This window comes from Grus americana, chromosome Z, assembly GCF_028858705.1.
Source record: "Grus americana isolate bGruAme1 chromosome Z, bGruAme1.mat, whole genome shotgun sequence".
NCBI lineage: Eukaryota > Metazoa > Chordata > Aves > Gruiformes > Gruidae > Grus > Grus americana.
In genome coordinates, this window is record NC_072891.1 from 46588067 (window position 1) to 46609168 (window position 21102).

At 35.7% G+C, this 21102-nt stretch overlaps 1 protein-coding gene across 1 annotated transcript in view; it reads right to left on the reverse strand.

Annotated features, from left to right (window-relative positions):
* FANCC (FA complementation group C) overlaps window positions 1-18485 on the reverse strand; it is a 68174-nt gene extending 49689 nt beyond the window's left edge. Inside the window, exons 1-3 of the mRNA XM_054810929.1 lie at window positions 18321-18485; window positions 16645-16729; window positions 11004-11098 (exon numbers count right to left, since the gene is read on the reverse strand). Coding sequence (XP_054666904.1) covers window positions 11004-11098; window positions 16645-16729; window positions 18321-18485 — 345 coding nt within the window. The remainder of the gene's footprint in view (window positions 1-11003; window positions 11099-16644; window positions 16730-18320) is intronic.
* Between the last annotated feature and the right edge of the window lie 2617 nt (window positions 18486-21102).

The following is a 21102-nucleotide window of genomic DNA, read 5'->3' on the forward strand; positions in this document are numbered from 1 at the left end:
TGGGTATTATTATTATTATTAATTTTCTTCCAGATTCATAGAACTTTTTGATTTTTAAAAACATGTTGCTGCATTCTGATGAGACAAATTGACTGCTGTACCCAGCCCAAATGACAGCAAGGAAACTTTAAAAAGAGTTTTCCCTATGGAGAGGGTTGAACTTGAAAACATTTGTTTTTCTAAGAGCAGCTATTAAACTCTGACATTACAAGCAAGTGTAGTATCTGGCACCAATCAGAAATGTCTCTCCTTGTGTGTCATTATCAGATATTCTCTTTTTAAATATTTAATCCAGTAATCTTTCAGTGGTTTTGGTTTGGGTTGGTTCTGTACGTGCTCACAAATGTACCGCTCAGGCGTTCTTCAGAACAGCCAGCCTTCAGGAAAGAGTCATGGAATATTTAGGCCTCTTCTGCTTTATTCTGCACTTTCAGTATTACTTTTCTGAACTGGAAAACTTTTTCTTTTTTTTGTCTGCTGCCCCAGCTCATGGCAAAAGTTATAAAGCCCCACCAAATATTTTTAGATCTGCATGCCCTTTCAGCTTATCTTTCCCCCCGCCCCCCCATCAGATTTGATTTGCTAAGTGGCTGGCACAAAATGAGTTCTCCATCTCCCCATGCCTTAGCTTTGACTTACACAAGCTTTGTTGTTTGCTTTTGACAAAACTCTAATTGTGAAATTGCTGCTTAAGAAATAGAAGGCATCAGAAGTTAGGTCTAGAGCTGCTAACATATGTCTCACCATTTGTCCCAAATCCTGATCACACTGTGATCTCTCTCTCACTTGTGAGTCAGCCCTTAAGTTTGTAAGACTGAAGTTTTTTCAGTCTTATTTACGAACTGGTTTACAGAATTTACTATTTGCACTTTCCTTATGCATTGTCTAAAACATCTCATTTTTATGTTTCATTTTACACTATATATGTGTGTATAGCTTTTGCATACATGTCTGAAGTAACAATTCACCCAGCTTCCATGGGTTGAATTAACTGAAAATTGTTTTAAATATCAATTAATTTATCTCCAATAATTACAAAGAGGAAAGCTGCCTTCTGACTTTTCTGGGTTTTAATACCATTGCTTTTGACAAAATGGCACATCTGAATCTCTTGTATGTCCTTTCAGCAATACAGGGGGTGAGGTGTTGGCATTTAACCTATTCTATCTACAATTGGAATAGTTTTTCAATTTTTCCTACTATACATAACTGAAAAACCAGTCTAGAATGAAGTGCCCTTCAGATATCTGTTTCCTTCTGCTCCTGAGATCTAGTCTAAGAGTGTGCATATGCATATGTGTATCAAGAGATGTGGACTAGGTGAGCAAAACACAATTTTATAGTCACTGCCATTATTACAAATTTAAAACTTCCTTGTATAATATGGTGGACTGAAAACTACTCAGAAGCTAGCTAGGGTGGAGCAAACAATTCTGATCCTTTATTTCTTATATAAACAATGGGAAAACCACCAGTTTAACTGTGACAATTACATTCACTCAGGTATGTTTGCTGTTCTTTAGTCAATGTCGTTATTAAACGGAGATATCAAGTTTAAAACAAAACCCTCTGTATATTTAGTTTCACACATAAAAAATAAAATTATGCAAACAGAACTTTAAACATAGAATTGAGAAGCAGTATCTCTTATGTTTTCCCCTTATATCTGGGAAACAATTTAAAATCAGGTTTTCCTATTTAGAAAGTTAATATGCTTCCCAATTATACCTTGACTCACAAGTCAAATACAACATTCAGGTTTCTTGGATGCAACTTTGATGGTTTGTTAACTTAAAAATGCCATCAAAATCTGCATTTCCCATCCTGTCCACAGGATATGAGCCTATGTGGGATTTAAAATTGGATTAAAATTTTCATGAGTGATGAGAACATTAATAATTGCATCGCATAAAAATAAAATTTCTAAAATTACATTACATTCCAAATGCTTCAATGCTCTGATCAATCATGAATTATAAGAATAATCTAAAAATCTCCAAACATAAACCAAATAATATAAAAGGGATCACTAGCCTGTAATCATCCAGAATCTCTTGCGTGTCCAAAAAAGCCTCCAGAACAGACAACAATTAGCAGCAGGATACCTGGTAGACTGGTTTTGTTTGTTTCCATTTTTATGGGGCATATTTATTTAATGATTGCTCTTAGCTTTACCTGAGAATGGAAAATTTTGTAACATAGAACAGCTTAAGTGAAAGTATAATGCACAACAGCTAATTCCCAGGTTTTATTTCTCATTACCAACTCCAGTGAATGGCCTGTTCATGCTTACTCTGTAACAGCATTATTTTATACCCATTAATTTGGTTGCAGAAGTCAAGTTCAACTTGGTCCTTCCTTAGAGGAAGCACTCATCTTTATTTGTCATCCTCATGACAAATTTGACAAATTAAAGGCAAACTACTGCATAATACTGCCTTTCTAACAAAACACATCCAGATGGAACCAGGGAAAGGCCACAATGTTATTACCATTAGTTTAGTCCCTAACAACATCTAAATTACCCTACTGTGTATGCATGCATGTTTGTGTGATGTACACACTGGCAATCACTTAATACACAGAGTGCCATCTACTGGTGCCACGTAGTGGTATAATTTTTTGCAGCTTACTACACTTGCTAGAGTTGCTGTGCTAATGCACTGCAAAAGGCTTATTAACAGGTACCAGAAACAAAAGAATGGATGCTTTGTTGTACCCTATATTGTGGGGAGACTCTCATGCCTACAGCAAATAAACTTTTGAAACCAGCAGCAGTGAAAAAGATGACAGAATAAATTAAAACACAGGAGCAGCAAACCAAGTAATATGATGACAGACATACTAAAAAAATTTTGGAATGGATGGATGACTTGTCCTTAACAATACAGTGCACGACCATACATAAATGGGTCTCCATGAAACCATGTAATTAGGTTTGCCTAGGGAAAAACCGAGGATGGGAAATACAAAAAACCTGTGCTGTTCAGAAGACTATTTGTAATTTTATAACAGTGAGGAAGGAAGTGGCTGGAGGAAAGGAATGGTTGTTTCTTTTTGACTATTTTTTCTAAATCTATTTGCTTGATGAGTCTTTCATTGCAACCACTTCAGAACCAAGAATGTTTTCTAAACTGGGTACAGTGTTTAATACAACAGATCCACAGATACAAAGCCCCTAAGTACTAAAAAAAAATATAAATATGAAGAATTAGTTATCATAACAAGTGAAAACACAGGTAAAATTCTTCCACATCTCTGGAATAATTATGGGCAAGAAAAGACAAAAATCAGTTCAACTGCATGCACTGTTCATACAGGAAACAGGAAGATCTTGGAATTAGTTCTCCTATTAGTATCCTGAGTTGATGTCAAGAATTTGAGGAATCTTAACACAGAACTCTCACTACTGCAAGCATCACTAGACAGTTAAAACTCAAAATAATGCCATACAACCTGGGCAGCAGTGAAGCTGGCTTCTAATCTAGAGACTATTAAAAAAAAAAAATGTTCATCTTCTCTTAGAAGAATATATATTAGAATGCTGTGAAGTGGAAAGCTGTGTACATATTAATATAAATCAAACATATGTGTACCTGTATAGAATATGAAGAATGTCATCTACTGGTATGTAAGAATATGCAACACTGTTCATAAGTTAGTAAACAGCTGTTGTAATAAGCAACAAATTTGTCATTACTGTGTACTGTGAACAACAGCGTCCAGTTCAAAACTCTTCCTCACATACTCAGCATGCTGCATTTTAACAAATACATATGAGCCATGTATCTTGCAAAATAAGCTGCTTCCCATAAAATGGACACGGGAAGAAAATATAATGAGAATTATAGAGTCTACCTCCCTTTTTCATCTTCCTTTTCACATAAAAGCTATTTTAGATACTTTATAAAGATATGATGAGAATCCCTGTATTTCTTAAAAATAATCTCATCCCTCTCATTTCCTTCATGTTTTACTATGATGCCTTACTATCCTCATTGTGATAAAAATATTGAAAATGCTTTGGCAACTCATTCCAAATAGAATCCAAAATACAAGAAAGCACACACACACAGACACGTTTCATGCTCCCCGACCTTTTCTTAACATGACTTCTTTCCAGTTTTTTTTCTCAGCTATTCTCCACAACTTTCCCGTAGTTCCATCGATGCCTACTCTCTAACTTTCTTCTTATGATACTTCTATTTAAATTTGTATGAGATTTCCTCAGAAGTAACAGCAAAGTCCCAGTAAATCAATGAGCAACTCCTCCCTGACAAAACAGTAAGTCCATTTAAATCCTAAAATTTTAATAAGTTTCATTTAGCTGAACTCCTGTTTTTATAAGAGTGTTGTTTTTCTTCTATGCCTGAATATTGTTGCCTAACCAAAATATACATCAATAAATTAAACTACAGAGAATGACAAATATGGCAGCAGCTGATCAGACAGCTGGATGATCCACAACATGAGCAAAGAAGCACTTGACATCCAAGGAGGAAAGGAAAGCCACACAAGAGAGCAAATTTATACTGAGAGGTAACTAAGTATTGCAATGCAGGTGCATCTGTCCCAAGAAGTAAATCACAAACATTTCCATTTTGAACTATCACTGAGATACCATCCTTTCAATGTTAATTCATCACAATTGTAGATATACTGCTACATAAAAAGCAAAGGTCTTAAAAACTCATTTTGCTGAAAATTCTGGCACAGATCCAGAAGTAGGGGTGAAAGGTCAGTGCTTCATTAACTGAACCAACTCAATTAAAATTGTAGTTTAATTAAAAAGTCAAGATGATCATTAAAAAAACCCAGGTCATCCAGAGAACATCACTAAAAATCTCAAACATCCTGTGCTTAATTGGCAGTAAATTTCTTGATCTGGCCTATTTGAGGAGTAGCAATCCACTGCAAAACACTTTAATGCAATTTAATACGATAGACAGAACTCCATCAAATTTAGTCTAAACACTACAACTCCAAGGTACATCAAAAGACTGGCAAGAGGAGGACTGGTATATGCCTTCCATTCTTCTGGAAAACAAAGACATTCATTAAGATGCTTTAATGTGCCCTCCACAGGAGGCAAGTGTAACAACACTAAAGAAAAAGATCCCACACAGAAGGCCTTGACATTATGTTTTGAGATTTATAACGCAAATTTAAAAAAAAAAAAAAAAAAACAAAGAAACCCACAAAAAAGCACAAAACCCTTTCTACCAGAAGCATTTGAGCATTGCCATACAAGCAGGGGTTCTACTAAATATACACCATATTAAACTAAGGGTTTTGAAACATGTTTCCAGGTTTGCTACTCAAAAAATAACAAGATGATATTGAAGTTCAGGTATTCCTCCTATTTCCCTGAAAAGCAGAGAAACTCCAGCAAGCAAATGTTGTGGTTTTACTGCAAACACTAAATTTGGCAAAAGGGAAATCCTTTACCTGAAAAGACTACGTTTGCATTCTCAAAGAGGTACTCTCAAGAGGTGAACTTTGTTCATTGAGAGCTGACAGTGTCCAAAGGAAATAAGAATATGGTCTCTGCTTTCCATTGCATAAATTTGGAAATAAGTTGTGTCCACCACCTTTCCACCAACATTGTTTAGCTCAGCAGAAAATTGAGAAGTTAAATGCAAAGACAAGAGGGGAAGGCAAAGACTGCAGTCCGTAATTCAAAACTTTGATCTTACAGCAGAAGTATCTCAGCAATATTAAGAAATGATTAATAGATGAGACAAGAGTTTTAGAGCCTTTTTTTTTTTTAAGTTTTAGTATTTTCATAGGAAGATTATTTTTACACAGTTCTGTTGAGGAAGTAGAAATACACTCACGCAATAAAATTAAAACTTTCTGAATCAAAATTTTTACACTGATTTGGCATCATACCATTGTCAATTCAAAAAATTACCCAGAATAACACTGGCAAGAGAAAACATGTCTGAAATCTCACAAAAGATAAAACATGCAAGTTTCATTAGGTATTTTTGGAAAATATAAAAAAAAAAAATTTATAATTCCAATGCCAGTAAAAGTTACTGTTACAAAGAACACCTGTCACTTTTGCAGCCATTAATATAATGTGGCCTTGCATAGGATACAGACATCCAAAAGCACTACACATTTCCAGAAAGAAAAATTTGGTCAAGCCCAAAAACCACCTCTAAAAACACGTGCCAAAACTGATAGGCTTTCCACTCCTATGTTCAAACTACTATATATACACTGTCTTGTTCCTTTGTATTCCTTTAAGGTAGAGCATTGAAAAAATATATCTTATATTAAAAAAAAAATTAAAAAAGAGGGATATTAACTGTTCCTGTTTTACCCAATTTGAAAAGGGATAGGCTGTAACACTCCCACAAGTATGTACAGCCTTCGAAAACATACAACAAAAGCAGTATTTGAAACAAATTCCAAAGCCATAAACAATTCATAAACACAGTTTATAAACTGAGAGCAGAGGAGGAGGTGTGACCAGGTTAATAAAATGGAAATCTACTTCAGAAAAGCTCTCTAGTTGCCGCATTGTGATTGCAAGAGAAACCCTCAGCGAAAGGAAGCAGTTCTAGCCCCAGCCAGAAGGCAATGTCAGAACCCCACTTACTGCACAGCTCCAAAACCCTCGGCTCAGAGAAGGCCTGCTGGAGAAACTAAATCACTTACTTTCTTAGAGACTGGTTTTGCCAGGTCATGACTGATTTAATCAGTTAGAAATCTGTGGCAGCATGTATCCTGGCTTCCTACACTGCATCTGGCTGTACAGAAGACCTATGAAATCTAGATTGGAAGACTAAAATTCAGAATCAAATTAAAAGTAAGCAAGCATCAAATTCATTTTTTGCTACTTTGAAAATGCAATTTAGTAGCTGAAAACAAAACACTTGAGATCAACCTTCCTATCAATGCCCTTAGTCAGAGACGTGCTGAAAGGCCACAAAGTACTCCTTAGGAGCTCAGGCTCACCTTGACAAAAAAGCAAAGTGTAATTTAATAGTCAATGTACATGGCAATAAAAACAAAGGAAAGAAGAATATTCACCACTAACTTGACTAAGATAATTTTCCAATCAGATATAACTTTGCATTTTGGGAGGAAAATTTGCATGTAAGCCACATTTAAAACCCATAAAACTAGGAAGCAATCTTAAAAAGGGGGGGGGGTGTGTTACTGTTGTTAAAATTGAACAGTTAATAGTAAGCAGGTAAAGTTGTCTATCTCCATTACACGCTCCTCCTCATTTTTTGGCTATTTGGGTGGGGGTTTTTGGTTGGTTGTTTGGTTTGCCTTTTTTGATTTTCTTTTTTCTATTGTCAATTAAATGTACACCCAAAGGTCCCAATTTATTTGATCCATGCTGGCTTACACAGTGAACTACCTTACCATTTTAAAAACTGAGTATTCCTCCTCAGTGTATGCTGAAGTATTAAGCTGAGGAGATAAAATTAACTCCCAGCTGCAGGGCCAAAGGACAAGGCTACTGTGAAGGTCACTTCCGCAGAAGCTGAACAGCAGTTCCTATATGTAAACCCTTTTTCCATGGCTCCCATGTCAGTGTGTGTGGACCGGACACAGAGTTCCATTCTGTGTGGTCATGGATGGCATTCCATATGCACCATCTACAGAGAGCTTAAACACCTTAGACAATCTATCATTTCATTCCAAGTACAGGCAAGTTTTCCATAATACTAAAAACCTTTTAAGTAGCATTCAAATTTCAGAGCTTTATTTAGAATTAATTTCTGGAATTCGATTCCATTTACATCATGTAGCCACAAAACTACCTTCCTCCCCACCCCCAAGAATTTGTTTCAACTATATATTTAAGACTTTTGGCCATTTTTTCCATAGTGTACCACAGTGTATTTGGCATCTTAGCACCAGAGAGTGAGTATTGCTGCTGTAAAGAGCTCCCACCATATTACAAACAAGGCTGAGGTCAGATCAAACCACTGCAGAGGTTGGTCACCCAGTCTACAAACAGCTGATGCAAACCCCAAATTATGGCTCTCATAGCAAATGTGTCTTGATCCCTTTCTGTGACAATCTTTTGAGACACATATAATACGGAAAATAAAGCAGTTCAGGAGGAAACAATGTTAAGTATGCACTAAGTGGGTCAACAGACTTACTGTATGTTTTGGGGTTTTTTTTGAAAAAATAAATCATGGCATGACAAAAGAAACCCTTCAAGAGTAGCAAAATATTTAACTTAGGTTCTTCTGTACAAACAAACATGATAGTCATTATATCACAATTGCTGGTAACAAGAATTACAATACTGATTAGGAAAAGGAGATAAAACCACTTTCTTCAAAAAGCTTTGTGATGATGCACACTGGACAGTAAGAAATTGAGAAGAAATTCTAATGACTATAGAAAACCATGAAACAATATCCTTTCTTTTAATCTCAACTTTTGTATCATTATGCTGTGCATTTTACAGCCTCTCTTACCTATCCTTTTATTTCTTTTTAATCAGAAGTTTTCCAAGAGCTGTTTCTTTCCCTCAAACCAAAATATGAATGTAATACATTTTAGATCATATTATGTTACACCCACTTCAGGCAACTAGGAAAGTGCTGAATGATAAAAATAGCTATTACGACATGCTTGTGCTTTGAAATCCTCCACGCCCTCTTACCATCACTTCTAGGTTAACTCTTGATCCATAAAGTCACAATGACTATTAAGCGTGATTCCAACACACAGAGAAGGTGGAAATATTCCTGCAGACTACAGTAAGGCTTCCATCAAATGTTAATCTCCATCTAAAACAGCCTCAGGTAGGAGTGCTGCCAAAAGGACCGGTGCTACCTTCATCCATCCCCAACTGTTTGTTCTTGTTTACTTGATCCTTTTTCCTACATCAGGAACACCATCAGTTCAGTTACATCAATCAGATAAGGCAACTGAGCTAGATTAACACAACTGATTTATTTCCCTCTCAGAAGCAGAATTTACCTGTAGAAGATTGTCTGGGTACAACTCACCCTCTCCACTTAACATCATTAATGCATATCCTACTGCTAATAACAAAAGAAATTACAAGTTTTGCTCTGTTTGGTAACTAAGTACATGCTATTGTGCATCTCCTATGTCATTATGAAGAATGTATTCAACCAGCAAGACTACATTAGAAAAGGCAGAATTTTTTTTGCATCACTTTACTTTGGTATTCAAGCATTGGCACTCTCTGAATTCCGAGTTATACTGACCTCAGGAAAAGCTTCTTGAAAAAGGTTAAAGACAGGAAAAAAAATAAGGGTGATTTTAGTTAGTATTAAATTGTTGATAATTTCATGGCATGCGGTACAACCCACCAAACAGGTACATACAGGCACCCAAGGGCATCTGAAAGTTTGTGAGAACTTATTGCTGAGAATTACTGCACCTAAATCAACAACACTACACAGTTAAATACACTTATTTACCAACATAAACATCTGCAGTATCATTACCTATTGTCCTGGTTTCAGCAGGGATAGAGGTAATTTTCTTCCCAGCAGCAGGTGTGGTGCTGTGGTTTGGATTTAGGATGAGAACAACGTTGATAACACACTGATGTTTTCACTTGTTGCCAAGCAGCTGAGGGCTTTTCAGCTTCTCACACTGCCCCACCAATGAGAAGGTGGGAGGTGCAGAAAAAGTTGGGAGGGGACACAGCCAGGGCAGCTGACCCAAACTAGCCAAAGGGATATTCCTATTACATACCATATGACGTCAGGCTCCGTATATAACTGGGGAGTGGGCCGGGAGGCAGTTTGGCTCAAGAACTAGCTGAGCATCCGCTTCAGGTGGTGAGAAATTGTGCTGTTCATCATTTGTTTTGTATATTTCTGTTGTTATTATTATTGTTACCATCATTGTCCTTATCATCATGATAATCTTTCTCTTCTGTCCTATTAAACTTTATCTCAACCCACAAGTCTTTTTTTTTCCTTCCCCCCCCCATTCTCTCCCCCATCCCACTGGGAGGTGGGGGGGAGTGAGCAAACAGCTGTGTGGTTGTTGTAGCTGCCAGCTGTGTTAAACCACAACAAGTATTTTATAATAAATTGTACATCCTAGTATTACATGCTTACCTAGATAAATTGATATGTACAAAGTCAACTAGTAAGAAAGAAGTGAACTACCAAGAGAAGCCTAAGCTTTAGCAGACATGTACATAAATATTGATCAGGCTGCTACATTCTCACTAATTGTAAAGACTATAAGATATAAAAAAAATACATTAACAATTCCATTAATATTTTACCCATATTTTGATATGGACCCACAGAGAATGCAAGGACATAAATCAACAACACTGCACCCTCAAACTGCTATTCAGCAATGCAAAGTATTAACAATCAATGTGCTGCAAGTTATTTACATGCTGATGTGCTTTGCTAGTTCAGTGTGGAAATAGATAAAATATGAACAGATGTGCCATGCAAAACCCTACATTTGGGATTAAAGTTAAGGATTCATTATTCCTTAAGTTACTAAATATAAATCCACACACAAGCACTATCCCTCCCCTCTCTGACTGCCTTTGAAGAAAGTTTGGATACAATTAAGTTCTTCATAGGCAAGAGATTAAACAAAAGCAAAAAAGAATAAAATTAAAAAGCAAGTATAAGCTGTTTTCAAAACAAACTATGGCATTTCTCCAGGTTATTTATGTTATCCTAATTGAAATGTTTGGGGTTTTTTTTTTAATAACACTTGCTTCCCTTCTGATTTGTGCTTGTTGCTCACTATTCAGTTACTAGACTTGATGAATCTTCCAGGTTAAAAGCCATCAAAACTTAAAAATGCCACATCTTTTTAATATTTAAAATGACAGACTAGCACTGACTGTGTTATAATTAGAGTGATATATACTTCAACACAATATGTATGCAAGTTGTGTTTGGAGCAGTTTCTTAAATGACAGTGTCTCTATGCTATAGATGTAGCACCTTTAAATAATCAATTTAATTCAAAGCAGTCCTGTGAAGGATTCATTCGCTTACCCGTATCCAGCTGTTGGCTTTCAATTCCACAGGGTTCTGAGGTTCACTGCTGTATAGACAACATAAGCACCACATCAGAGTCTTCTGGCTTTCATCTGCAGGAAAAAAAAAAACAAGTAAGGATACATTTAGAGAAAAAAAAAAGAAAAATCAAAACACAGACAGAATTACATACAACAGCCCCTATCCATCCACAAAATTAAAGCCCTAAATATCAGTCTCAACTCACAATGCTTGTATTCTACCAGATTCACACCACACATTTAATATTATTCATATGTACTTCTTGTGTAATCATTTCCTTCAATTGCAATTTAATAGGTATCAAAGAATTCAAAATCTATACAATATTTAGATGGTCTTAAGCAACATGCATGACCTACTGATTCATTTACATAAACACTTGAAGCTATCATCAAGGAACTTTCAATTCAATATTTAAATAATATAATTAATAAACAATAATCAACAGTAGTAAAATAGTTATTACATTGTATCCAAAGCTTGCACAACTAAAGAACTCAGTTCTGAAAAATTTAAGTTTGTGAAGTATGAAATAATTCATAATAAGAATGTAAAACATTGAGTTTTCTGTAAGAATATATTAAGATTCTTCATGCTTCAGGAAAATGACATTTCTGCAGATAGCAGAATAGCTAAATGCTGATGGAAAAAAAAATCCTATTGTGATTTTCTGTTCAGGATTAGATCAGGTTTTACTTAATTCTAACCCACTGTCGGAAATTATTTGCGTTCTCTAAAAACTCACTATATTGAGCAATACTGTCCCAGCTCGGAGGCACAGATGTTATTATAGAGGAGCTGATTATTTGGATAGGGTGTTGAAGAGCCATTTAACTCATGATTATTTCTCATAACTTTGTTTTCAATAGGCTTTTTTTTTAATGTTCTTTGGCAGATACCAAGAGTCTCTACACTGAGTTTCATCCTAGAATAAAACTGCATGATTGTAATAAAAATTATGAAAACTGGATGTAGTATTGTAGCTCTGATATAATATTCACTTAGTAAGTGATAAGATTCTTATTAAAAATAATATAAATGAGTAATACCACATGAGTTTCAGAAATTATATTAGGAGACAATTCGATTATCAAGCTCAACAAATGACTTCTTTTGTTTTCTGTGTATTTGTTATCCAGGATGTAATAAAAACTATTATTTAGAAGTGTTTTGTAGGCAAAGCCTGCAGAAAAAATAAAAGCTCCATTAAGTAATGCCTGTATTTTCACCAGGTGAACAGAGATGTTAATATTGATTTAAACCAGTATGCCTCAATAAATGTCCAACAAGCCTGTAGGCCATTACTGGCCTCCCACTGACTAACATCTCTGCACAGAAATGGTTTCTTAAACATACGCATTTAACTGACTACAATTTGGGGTATTCTGCCATTGTGTGTTTGGGTTTTGTTGTGTTTCTTTAATATGGATTTTTACAAGGCTAATAATTTCCTAGGTTGTTTAAGACTAGAGTTAAAGGAGACATCTTGCATACTCCTCAGCAGAAATTGAAAGTATCCTTATACTTCGATTGTAACTATATCCAACTAGCATTGACACATCGGCACTAAGGCAACTCTGTCTCCTGAAAAAACCATTTCACCTAAACTCTGATATGAAATTATATGGGAGGAAGAAATAGACAAATACTGTTTTATTTGTTTAAACAACTAAATGATAGCCATTTGCTTCTTGGAAAACAAAGATTTTAAACGTTATTAATTACTAGTACTAAAATCTTGTCTGTTTATAAAGTCTGGCTTTTGAGATATATACAGTAAGAGACAGGGGAAATTAAAAAAAAAAGAAAAATCAAGTCCAAATGGCCTATCCCAAAAGTATACATAGTTCAAGTGTTCCTTCTTTTGACTTATCCTGTTTATATTGTATATCTACAGTATGCCATTAAGTCATTTTATTTAAGTTATGGTTTTCTTTTGACCTAAAAAAATAAAGGAAAGTGGTAAAAAAATGCATGTGACTGCTTAATTAGACTTCTGGATGAGAAGACTTTCTGCTACACATGATGACTTGCTGCACACTATAAAGTAAATTGCATATATTGTTGCCTGTCAGAAATTTAAATCAGTATGATGACAGCCAAAACGATGAAAATGAAGCTTAAATAAATGACATACTAGTCCACTTTGCCAGCATAATGAGTTTACACAGATTTAGCTAGATACATTCAAACCTCAACCTAAACGAAACCAACTTTTATGTGTGTCATAGCTATCGCAACAGTTCCCAGAAATAAGGGACTTGTACAGCTTCAATTTTCCCAGTCAAAATTACGTTTTGGCTACAACTAAAACTGAAGCAGCCTCCCACAGATCTGTGAAAAGTAGGAAAAGGGACTATGCAGTCCGCTTGCTGAAGTACCCAATGACATTCTGAGGGACACTCTCAGCTTCACTGTTTTCTTTTCACAACTGCTTTGGAACTGGGGATGAAAGATGGGAAGATTAAGAATAAATGGGGACAAATCTTAAAATAATTATGGCAGCTGCAAAAGATAATCACATCAAAAGACCAAAACCAGGGAGCCACAGAAAACTTACTGGTGGGTTTTTTTCCTCCCATTTTTCTAGTAACTGTGATCCCCATGGAAAACCATCATGGTATGCACTGAAAACCATTATCAGGATATGAACGAAGGCATTTGATCTTATTATGGCATGAAAGAATGCTGACTACCCAAATAAATACCCAATTAATACATCCAGAGGAACAAAATTAGTAACTCAAAAGTAGAAATTAGATCCCAAAAAAAGGTCACCAATTATGTTTGTTGGATTTCTTAAGTAGGTTAATGTTGTAACTCCAACTAAAGGAATGAAAATTTTCCATAGGAAATTTAAAGACAGCTTGGAAGCTGTTTTGTAAAAAATAAAAAGCAACAACAAAAACCAAACAAATAAACAAAAGCCCAAACCTTTATGATTAATCAGACTGCATTTCTTCCCTGCCAGTCTCACATCAAAAAAATAAAAGAGAAAAAAAAAAAAAACAAAAAGCAGCAATGTTTTTCTCATAACACAGTGTGGTCTCAATCATCCTATGATACAGTCAGTTTATAAATACCCTGTCACGAACAGGGCCAGATGCAAGGAACTAATAAGAAAACCCTAATCTTACAGCCAGAAATATTCTTTTTAGAGCTTGTTGTAAAATTTTATTGAAATATATCAGAAAATGTTGATTAGCTAAAACAGAACTTTCTGTGGAAATGAGTGCATACATAAGCATACATGCTCACACACATATACTGACATACAGAGCCATCAAGAAATTCCCCAGCATTTATAGTATTAGTTTGGGATTCGAGACATTTGGGCTCAAAACTCAAACCAGGAGGGTCCTACTGAGAAGATAATCCCCCAGCCCACAGAAAAAACATTGGAATTCCTTACCAAGACTGAATTCCTCATGTATCCCTTGTGGTTTAGGACCACAAGTACAGCCATGAGATTTTCTTCGGTCGTGCTTCCTTCACATTAGCGTACTAAATAAGGCTAACTTGGTCACCTCCTGCTCAGGAGTGTTTATGAGGAGATTATTTTCCCTTGGAGACCACACTTCCTGCACTGAGTGGTCAGCCATGTCAGCTTCCAGCACCAACAGACATTCATCTGAGGTGATAGGTATTGTGGTTTGGACATGATGCAGAAGTATAATGTTTTTCCTCCTCCATTTATTAGTATGAAAGACTGAATTGAACAAAATTAGTTCCTTCTACTGCGAGGGTGGCCTGGTCTCCAACACATGCCTGAATGAGCTATTTATCCAAATGAGAAATTACATGAAACCCACTTGAGAGTAAGCATCTGCCACAGCCAGTGCTATCTTAAACAATGTCTTCAGAAGTAGTGCCAAATAAAATGAAAATCTGCTGAATCTAAAACGCCAGCAGTCCAAAGAGCACTCAGGTGGCTCTAAAACGAGGAAGTGGTGGGAAGGTATAAGCAGACATCTTCAAGTCTACTGATGTCACAAAATCTCCTTGACTCGTCTGTAATCATTAAAGTGAAGGATACCATTTTGAGCAAGTGAAGTTCTCTGAATTGGCTTGTTGCAACTTTGAGACCAAAAAAACCCTATAGCAAATCTCCATTCTCTTGCAGTCTTCAGAGGTAATGATCAACTTGCAGAAAAAGTGCTTTTCTTGCTTTAGAAAATGCTGAGGGATACCAAAGAAGAGGAAAGAAGTAGAGGAAACCAAGAACGTATTGCTGGTATTGTTGTGAAAAGGAGTCAAAAGCAGAAACAGATGGTTTTCAACTTTGATCAAAAACATAGATGAAGCTACTTTCTATACCACAATATATCAGATCAGAAAAACTGATGCTCTTGTACATTCCAAACAAAAACTTAGATAAAAGCATGTGTGTAACTGTAAACACCAACAGTTATCAACATTCTCAAAAACTGGAACTATGATTAAAAAGGGAACCATTGTAAAAATAAGTCTGTGAGGTATGAAAGGGCTTTTCTCAAAAGGTGCCACAAAAGTACACATTTACTGTTCTGCGAAAGTGATCTATGTTTAAATCTATGGTTCCTTCCCAAATTTTCCTTTCCAAGGGGAAGTGCTGACATAACACACATCTAACCTGTGTTTTGCAGACAAGTTCATTCTGCCTGTGCTTGGAGCTGACTGGAAGAATATAAAGCCAAACCAGAAGACATATGATCGCTTTAGCCTAATGCTGTGCTTGACTTAATAAGCCCTTCCAGGTGAACACAAAAATTATCCTTTCCTGTATTCCTCCAAAAGGAAGCATAAAGGAAAAGAAACAAAACACTATTTTTATTTTAATTGTAGTAGTAGCAGAAGATTAGCAAAAGATTATTTTAAGGGGCTCACAATGTAGCTCAGAATTAGTTTTCTGCTTAAAAGTACATCCCAAGTCATTTATCAACATATCAACATGTCAGTTCCTGAAAAACATACTGGAACGAAAGGTAGCACAAGTAGTGTCTTCCCGCACCAACAGTTTTCCTGTCCCCAATTTCTTTTCTCTGCTTTATTCTAACCTGTACACATACACTACCAGTAAGAGGCTTTTGATTTTTCATTTTTTTTTTCCACTTTACTGTTTTGCTTTTGATTCTACATGCATTTGCACTAGTTTGCAAGATGGGGAAAACACACAAAAACCAAACCAAGTATCAGAAAAATTAATTCTATATTAGCACATTTAATAGAATATTCTGATGTATAACTGGAAAAAACTTCTGTTGAAAGTGATCTGAAACACTAAATTTTGTACATTTTGAGAACCCAACAAAAATGTAATTAATACAACAAGAAAATAAGAAAAATGGAAATCATAATGCATACAAACACTCACTGGATTTAAAACCTACTGCTCCCAAGTCAAGATTCTGTAACTAATCCATGAAATTAATTAGCTCCAAAAGTAAAGTTAAGATTTCTCAATGCTACATATTTTAAATAACTTGGCTAACCTTTTAATGTCAAAAATTTACTTAAGTAAAAAAGAATGATCTGTTTTTATGGAAAAAAAATCAAAGTATATAACAAGTTGTATTTTCTTAATCCTATAGAATAAAGTTTATGGAATTGCTGCAGAAATATCATTACTCATTCTTACCATATCCTATAACAAAAGGATTCCAACAAAGCCTTCCTAGAAGCTGGCCAATTAAAGGGAACTGCTGGATTGCTACAATTGAATCCTGTTAAAACATAAAAACAAAAAGATAATAAATATACTGCACATCAAAAGTAGGTTAGGAGAACTGTTAATGAATCAGATTGTTGTAAATTACAATCCCAATGGTTTTGCTGTGAAATGCTCTGGAAGCAAAACACCTGCAGGTATGTAATAAAAGCAGAACTTCCTGAAATTGGCTATAATGTCATAATTCAAATAAATTAAAATTTAAGTAATTTCCTCACCTAATACTTAATTATGGTAGAAATTTTGTTCATTTGCCTCACATCCAGTAATCAGAAAACAGTATTAGTAACCAAGATTTTATAATAATAAAAGCACAAACTATATTTTTGTTGACCTTCATTGCTTTAACATGCTGTCTCACAGAGTTTCTGAATAAATGAATACCTACTATGGCATAAAACCAAGTGTCTTTCTGTTACTTTTGCTTGCTTTCTTTAAATTAGCTTGTGTAATGACAAGCCAGTAACAAAATGCAATTTAACTTTTAACCAAATAGAAAGCAGCTTCACTATAAAAGGAGTAGACAATGTAGTTTATAGACAATCCTGTGTAATCAGTCTTATTTTTCCATTTTTGTAGCTTTACTATCTCATAAATGAGGGCTTTTAAAAATGGTGCTGCGCTGAGATAACATGCAAGTAGCAGCAACGATAACCATCTCCTGCTGCTGCAATAAATTCCTTACATTTGTCTCACGTTTGGGGCTAGCTCTAGACTTTCTGGGGCCATATTCACAAGGTCCATTTCAGGCCAAGCCTCAGATTACTTGAAGTAGCAACATTAGAAATAGGTATTTTTTTCCTCCTCTTAAGACATATATAAATATGGGAAGCAACACCACTCCCCAGAAATCTTTTATTTAGAAGTTAAATTCAGTTCAGGAAAAAATAACAACTCTGCAGTCTTCAGATAAGAAGACTATTTAAAAAGAAATACTTCCATAAGAAGTCAGTCTCATGCCACAATGCAGTATTTCTAAAGCTAATTATACTGAATACATATACTGAAAAAGCTCAGAAAAACATATACACAGCTAAACATACAAACAACTAAACTTACTTTTAAAAAAAGCACTGCGGTGAGTGCAAACAATAATTAAATTACTAAACAGAACAGCCAGCAGCATATGCCAAAGATCTGACCGTGCTGCTAGAATTCACTACGTGTGCCACAACACTGGGGTTAACGTGTCAACAGACTCTCTAAGATTTAAAGGATCAGTTACAGTTTTGCATGTTAAGGCCTTTAAATAATCCAATTTATGACCTGACAACCAGAATCAAATTCTTGTTTATTTTAAAGACTTTTTTTAAAGAGGTTAGAGCATTGGCTGGGAAATCTCACGTGACAACCACCAATCAAGAAGAAAAAGCTCCTTTCACAATAAATCAGGGCAACAGGAAGCACACTCCTGTTTGCATTACCTGTGACTGTTTCCCCAATTTGCCTCTCTGATCCAGCAATACTTTAGGTCAACAACACAAACCCCTTTGCTACTGTTAGCTTCTGGTTTTGTGAAAACATGGCGCAAATTGTTTCCGAGGGCATCTTCCAAACAGATCACTCTTCCTTTTAAAGTCACTTACCATATGTTTTAAAGTTTCATAAATCTGATGTAGAAACTCCTGAAGCTGGGGCAAGTGAAGGCACACATCCTTCTGGGATTCCAACGTGGTGGCTTGACCCCATTTAATAGCTTTATCCAACCAATACTCAAAGTTCAGTTTGGGCACTGTAGTGTCCTGGGCCATTCCACAATCCTGAAAAAAAAGATTTTAACTCCCCTTTAAGCAGCACTAAACACTGGCTTCAAACCAAGAATTAAAATGTAAGAAGGATTTCTGCTAATGTTTTTTGTGTTCACGTGGGGGAGGGTGCAGGGGTGTCTTTGTATTTATATCTCATAAGGGTGCCAATTTTCTTTCTAGTAGTAAGAGGGTAAAATAATAATCACATTGTGAAAAAGTAGCAAAGGGAGCACAGTAATCAGAAAATTACCTTAGAATGTACCACCCGGCTGCGTCTCATGCTTTTACTATCTGAATTTGTCATCACCAATATTTCACTGAAAGAATATTAGAATAACATAAGTGTGGATTTATTTAGAATGCTTTGCGTGATGAAAAACTGAAAATGCCCATTTCTTGATAAATGAAAGCATTAAAATAAGGCTCAGTCAAACAAAAGGGGTTAGGAGGCCTTTGCTTGTTGTTAAGTTCTACATTTGTGATTGATCATTAGTTTAAAGTGCAAAAAGAATATTCTCCTTAAAGCAAACTAATAAATTTAGTATTTCAGCTCTGTTGGGGTTTTTTATTATTATACAAAGGAGAGGGAAAAACGTCACCATATGCAGCTTTACATATAACTCAGTTCTGAATAAAAGCTGTACCATATATAATAAATATATCCAATGGCATGCTTTGCTGTAAAAACTGGGTCTTTGAGAGATGAACATTATTGCCAAGCCAGAACATTAAAATCTAACCAAATTGCCCCAGTAAAAGACACATACACCAAAAAAAAAACCAAACCCAAAAACGAAAACCAAAACCACACCACTTTTTTTTCTGCTTTGCTATTACATTTTTCGTTGGCAGAAGGACAGACAATAGCACAGCAGGCACTACACCAACCTTTAAATCTCTCAGAAGAAACACCTCATAGGTTGAAAGAGCAAACAAGCTTTTGCAGCCATTCAGTCATAGTTCTTTCTGTCAAGATTGTAAAGACAACTGTCAATTAACACAAATATGGTGGCAGTTCTCAGAAATTAACTATTGCCCACATGGAGGCAAATTCAGACACTCATAGAAGCAACAGAAATTAGTGAATATTTACCTTTGTAAGCTACAGACATGGAGCTACAGACCAAAAAATTAAATCTGAACCTAAGCAGCAGCACTGCAAATCAAGTTTGCTTAATACAGCTAAGCCTTACAATCAGATCACTGATACAGCACGCTAATTTGAGCCAGATAAAAATTTGAAGATCATTAATAAACTTGTTTAAGTCCTACAAGTAGTAAATAAATAAATACCCCATAATGAATCACAATTATTATTTGACTTTGGATCCTGCCCAGCAAAAAAAAAAAAGTAAGGTAAAGCTGTTGGCTTGCCAGAGATCAATGCACATTTGCCCTACACATGTACAAAGTAATGTAAGCAAAGCCAATGCTTTTGTGTTCTTCACTCATTCCCATTTCTACCTGCAACTGTTGCTGTCAGCAGAACTCCATGCAGTGCCAAGATCTTACTGATTTTCTATGAGTATCAAAAACAGGCTACAAGACTTCATCACCATAGCTCTCTGAAGTGACACAGGTCAAACACGCAGCAGCAATTAGCCATCAAACACTCTTACCATCACAGAAACGTAATAAAGACTTTAAGAACAAATTAAAGCCAGGAACTGAATTTACACATTTGAGTAAATTAATTAGCCTGTTTGATGTTCCCAGGTAAGATTAATCCTTCTGAATAACTGAAAAATAAGTTCCCTAACAAAATGGCTCCTAAAACTTTAAGAAAAGGCAGGGGAAAGGGAAGGGGAAAAACCCCACAAAAACCTCACAGACACTGCAGCATTTTGGGGCCAGTCACATGAGTTGACTGCGAGGCAAGCAAATCAAGCAGGCTTATCTCCTATACCAGGTACCTGTAACTACTATTCCAGTATGCAGAATGGCCCAGCTATCACAGGGTGGGGATAGTCTTTTTCCAGAAATCTGAAATCCCAGCTCCACAATAAGAAAGGTAGTTTTTCTCCCTTCTTAATTACAGCTAAATAAACTGGATTGCTGGTCCAGAGAGACTCCTTAGCAACTCCAGAGCCACTGCTTTATAGAAAAACCTGAGACATACATTCTTTTGTAACTACAAAGTTAGAAAAAGACTAAAAGACTGAGATGTACATTCTTTTCCAACTACAATTAAAAAAAAAAACCTAAAAGAAAGTGTCAGCACAAATCATAAGAGAAAGAAAATTTTAAAAGTATATCCTATACGCAGCTAACTGCAAATGCGCATCTTTTACAGTTTCTGATAATTAATTCCCTTAAGGTACCTGTCCTGAGTGTCTTGGATATGAGCAAAGTACTGTTGCATCAACAGAGTTGCACTAGTCACATAAATAAACCTATCTTTCCTTCACCAAGGAAACTAAGTAGTTCTGTGTTCAGTGTCATTCGAAATCCTCACCTGAAATGCAGTCTGTTTTCCACAGTTGTCCTATGAAAGCATAAGCAAAGGACTTGCACCAAAAAAACCCAACTATACATTCTAGAGTTCAGAACCTATCCTCAGAAGGATCAATTCTGAACTTGCTCCTTTCACATCAGTTTCTGATGAAACAGAAACAGGGTT